General features: G+C 38.8%; 1 protein-coding gene across 1 annotated transcript in view; it reads left to right on the top strand.

Moving 5' to 3' along the window:
* The first annotated feature begins 589 nt into the window (after positions 1–589).
* Positions 590–5,224, top strand: part of RYR1 (ryanodine receptor 1) — a 250,295-nt gene continuing 245,660 nt past the window's right edge. Inside the window, 1 exon segment of the mRNA XM_053721620.1 lies at positions 590–809. Within this exon segment, the coding sequence (XP_053577595.1) occupies positions 762–809 (48 nt within the window). The 5' untranslated portion in view covers positions 590–761.

The raw sequence follows: 5,224 nt of genomic DNA, 5'->3' as shown, positions 1-5,224 counted from the left end.
TTACATATACCTCATCATATATATTGCACCCCTCTCTCCTTTACATATACCCCATCACATATATTGTACCCCCTCTCCTTTACATATACCCCATGACATATATTGTACCCTCTCTCATTTACATATACCCCATAACATATATTGTACCCCCTCTCTCCTTAACATATACCCCATCACATATATTGTACCCCCTCTCTCCTTAACATATATCCCATCAGATATATTGTACCCTTTGTCTCCTTAACATATACCCCATTACATATTGCACCCTCTCTCTCTTACCTGTATTCTCTATAAAATATATTACAGTTTGTCCTATATATTTCTTCATGACATATTTTTCACTCCTCATCTCCTACATGTATCCCTATTACTTCTGTTGCAACTTCCCTCTCCTGCACCTACCCCCATCACATGTATTGCAGCCCCTCTATTTCCCACTACTATCCCTTGCAGCCCCCCTCTTTCCTTCTCCCCCCCCCCCCTTCCTTCCCTCTCTGAACATTTGGCTTTTTCTCCCAATCAGAGAGTGTATGAAGAGAAAGGGGAGGGGGGAGCCCAAGCTGTCTGTATCTGTCCAGCACTGTGAGTCTTACCCCTCTCTACACAGAGAGCAGAGAGCAATACAACATCTTTCTCTCCCCCCTTTAGTTAATTTCCCCCTAGCAATCACCTCCTGAGGACTACAGCGCTGACACAGTCTCTGATCCCCGGTGAACGTCCCTCTCCTTGGCAAGAGAGCTCAGACACAAGCCGTCACCATGTCAGAAGGTTCCGAGGGCGAAGATGATATTCAGTTCCTCAGGACGGTAAGTGATCACTTATTACCACAGCAAGATACTTTGTGTATATATATAATTCTGTAATTAATATATATATATATATATATATATAACATATATATATATATATATATATATATATATATATATATATATATATATATATATATATATATATATATATATATATAGCCTGAGAGTACCATTCAAATTTGGTTTCTAGCCCTGTTCCTAATAGATTTGTGTTCTATATTCATTTAACAGTGGAATGGATTCAAAGCTTGGTTTCAAGTGAGGGTGTCATTACTGTAAAGCAATATATTTGTCTTTTTTGTTACCCACTATATGATTTTGTATTTAAGGGTTAATATCCCTGATCTATGCCTTTACTGGAATAGAAGCAAGGAACTTGCTGAGTTTGACTTAGCTGTGTATGTGGTGTTGGTGGTGTTGGGTGGGGGTGCTGACCACCTGTTGGATCTCATCAAATACCAGTAAGCAAAGTCTGCAGGGGGTGGGTGTCACTGACGGAGATGTTTGAGTGACTGGGACCAAAAGTGACATAACTTGTTGAGGAGTGTGAACTAAGTTGGACTACTTCAAAGACTCTTGACAGTGATATTTGTCTCAGATATTGAGATAACTAATTATTACATTAAAAATTATTACTTTAAAAAGTCCTTGCTTTAAAGGGACAACAGACTCAAAGTTAAATCCCTCTTGATTTAATTAATGAATGAAAATAAAACTATAAATTATTTTATTTGCTTTTTGCAAAGTTCTCTAGAACTTGTGAGTTATTCTAAGCTCCCTAGAGTTACAGGAGCTCAAACCTTAGTATGCTGTAAAATGCTGCAAATTGCCTGACCTGGTTAAATTCTAAGCAGTGTTTGCTTAAATCAGTGCACAAAGTCACAGCTGAACCTAATTGCAAGTTTTAAATGTTCTTAAACATTTACATGGATATTTTTTCAATGTGTAATTGGTGATATATACTATGAATACTATAGATAGACAGACAGACAGACAGATAGATAGATAGATAGATAGATAGATAGATAGATAGATAGATAGATAGATAGATAGATAGATAGACAGGTGGATAGCTAGAAAGATAGACGGGCAGATACACAGTAGACAGATTGATAAACAGAGAGATACATGGAAAGATAGATAGTAAGACAGGTAGGTAGATGATAAATAAAAGTATAGACAGATGAACAGATGGACGGAATGATGGATGGATAGACAGATGAATAGGTATTAATAGAAAGATTGATAGACGAATAGCTAGATGGATAAAAAGATAGATTCATAAACAGGGAGATACATGGAAAGATAAATACATTGATAGATAGATAGATAGATAGATACATAGAAAGATATATAGATATAGAAAGCTAGACGGATAAACAGAGAATATATATATAATATTGTTTTACATAACATCTCCCTATAACTCCTCTATTGATCTGTATTATTCCTCTCTATTACCCCTCCTGCTCCACAATTTTCTCCAGCTACTCCATATAATCCAACTTTATAACTCTATGATCTATGTTGCTCATTACAAATTCTTCATAAAACTTTCTGTTTTTCCTTATATAACTTTTCCTTATACCTCCTCCCTATAACCCCTCCCATTGCTCCATATAACCCTCCCTATAACTCCTCTTATTGCTTCCTATAACCTCTCCCTATAGCTCCTCCTATTGCTTCATATAACCCCTCTCTATAACTCTTATTACTTCATAAAACTCTCCCTATAACTCCTATTGCTCCATATAACTCTCCGTATAACTCCTCCTATTGCTTCATATAACCCTCCCTATAACTTCTCATATTGCTCCATATAACCCTCCCTATAACTCTATTGCTCCATATAACCCTCCCTATAACTCCTATTGCTCCATATAACCCTCCCTATAACTCCTCCTATTGCTCCATATAACCCTCCCTATAACTCCTATTGATCCATATATCCCTCCCTATAACTCCTCCTATTGCTCCATATAACCCTCCCTATAACTCCTATTGCTCCATATAACCCTCCCTATAACTCCTCCTATTGCTCCATATAACCCTCCCTATAACTCCTATTGATCCATATATCCCTCCCTATAACTCCTCCTATTGCTCCATATAACCCTCCCTATAACTCCTCCTATTGCTCCATATAACCCTCCCTATAACTCCTCCTATTGCTCCATATAACCCTCCCTATAACTCCTCCTATTGCTCCATATAACCCTCCGTATAACTCCTATTGCTCCATATAACCCTCCCTATAACTCCTATTGCTCCATATAACCCTCCCTATAACTCCTCCTATTGCTCCATATAACCCTCCCTATAACTCCTATTGCTCCATATAACCCTCCCTATAACTCCTCCTATTGCTCCATATAACCCTCCCTATAACTCCTCCTATTGCTTCATATAACGCTCCCTATAACTCCTATTGCTCCATATAACCCTCCCTATAACTCCTCATATTGCTCCATATAACTCTCCCTATAATGCCTCCTATTGCTCCATATAACCCTCCCTATAACTCCTCCTATTGCTCGATATAATGCTCCCTATAACTCCTATTGCTCCATATAACCCTCCCTATAACTTCTCATATTGCTCCATATAACCCTCCCTATAACTCCTATTGCTCCATATAACCCTCCCTATAACTCCTATTGCTCCATATAACCCTCCCTATAACTCCTCCTATTGCTCCATATAACCCTCCCTATAACTCCTATTGCTCCATATAACCCTCCCTATAACTCCTCCTATTGCTCCATATAACCCTCCCTATAACTCCTCCTATTGCTTCATATAACGCTCCCTATAACTCCTATTGCTCCATATAACCCTCCCTATAACTCCTCATATTGCTCCATATAACTCTCCCTATAATGCCTCCTATTGCTCCATATAACCCTCCCTATAACTCCTCCTATTGCTCCATATAACCCTCCCTATAACTCCTCTTATTGCTCTATATAACCCCCCCTATAACTCCTCTTATTGCTCCATATAACCCTCCCTATAACTCCTCTTATTGCTTTCTATAACCTCTCCCTATAGCTCTTCCTATTGCTTCCTATAACCCCTCTCTATAACTCATATTACTTCATATAACTCTCCCTTTAATTCCTATTGCTCCATATAACCCTCCCTATAACTCCTCATATTGCTCCATATAACTCTCCCTATAAAGCCTCCTATTGCTCCATATAACCCTCCCTATAACTCCTCGTATTGCTTTTTATAACCTCTCCCTATAGCTCCTCCTATTGCTCCATATAACTCTCCCTATAACTCCTCTTATTGCTCCATATAACCCTCCCTATAACTCCTCCTATTGCTCCAATTGAACTCTCCCTATAACTTCAATTGATCAATATAACCCTCCCTATAACTCCTCCTATTGTTTCATATAACCCTCCCTATAACTCCTCATATTGCTTCATATAACCCTCCCTATAACTTTTCCTATTGCTCCATATAACACTCCCTGTAACATCTCCTATTGCTTCATATAACTCTCCCTATAGTTCCTCCTATTTCTCAATATAACCCTCCCTATAACTCCTATTGCTCCATAGAACCTTCCCTATAACTCCTCATATTGCTCCATATAACCCTCCCTATAACTCCTCCTATTAAACCATATAACCTTCCCTATAACTCCTCCTATTGCTCCATATAACCCTCCCTATAATTCCTCCTATTGCTTCATACAACCCTCCCTATAACGCCTCCTATTGCTTCATATAACCCTCCCTATAACTCCTCCTATTGATCCATATGACCCCTCTCTATAAAATCTTCTTAGAAGTTATGTGGCACATAAAAGGGTTCAGGTGATACTATTTCAAATATAGGAGATGGGGTAATGTATGGTACTGTATCTGCCTTTAACCTAAATAGACTTATGGCATTGACTGCTACATTTTTGTTGAGTTGGTTCTCATTTTTTTTATTTCTTGTCTTCTTAACATATTTTATGTGTGTGTATAATCCCAAAGATTTTGAGTGATTTTCAGGCCCTAAGAGAGTGACTGAGAGAGGTTTGAAGACTAGGGGAGAGACTTGGAAAGGAACGATAGAGATTGGCTAAGGGGGGGGGGGGGCAAGGAAGAAGGGAGAGAGATGGGGAGGGGGGAGACAAGGGATAGTAATTGGGAGCCCAACGGAGAGACTGAGAGAAAAACAGAAAATGTGAGAGAGGTGGGAGAGAGGTGAAAGAGGCTGGGAGAGAAAGTGAGAGACTGCGAGATGATGAGAGAGACTGGTCAAGGAGGGAGACTCTGAGAGAGGGAGAATAAAATATGTTTAGATACTGGGATAGAGATATGAAGAGACATTTAGAGACTAGAAAATCTAAGTAAAATCTAGAGGGTGAAGATGGAAAAGTAGTACAGAAAATAGGTGGGTAATTG

Source organism: Bombina bombina, chromosome 7 (assembly GCF_027579735.1).
Source record: "Bombina bombina isolate aBomBom1 chromosome 7, aBomBom1.pri, whole genome shotgun sequence".
In the NCBI taxonomy this organism is placed as follows: domain Eukaryota; kingdom Metazoa; phylum Chordata; class Amphibia; order Anura; family Bombinatoridae; genus Bombina; species Bombina bombina.
The sequence above is the reverse complement of the archived record's forward strand: the minus strand, read 5'-3'. Positions and strand labels throughout refer to the sequence as shown.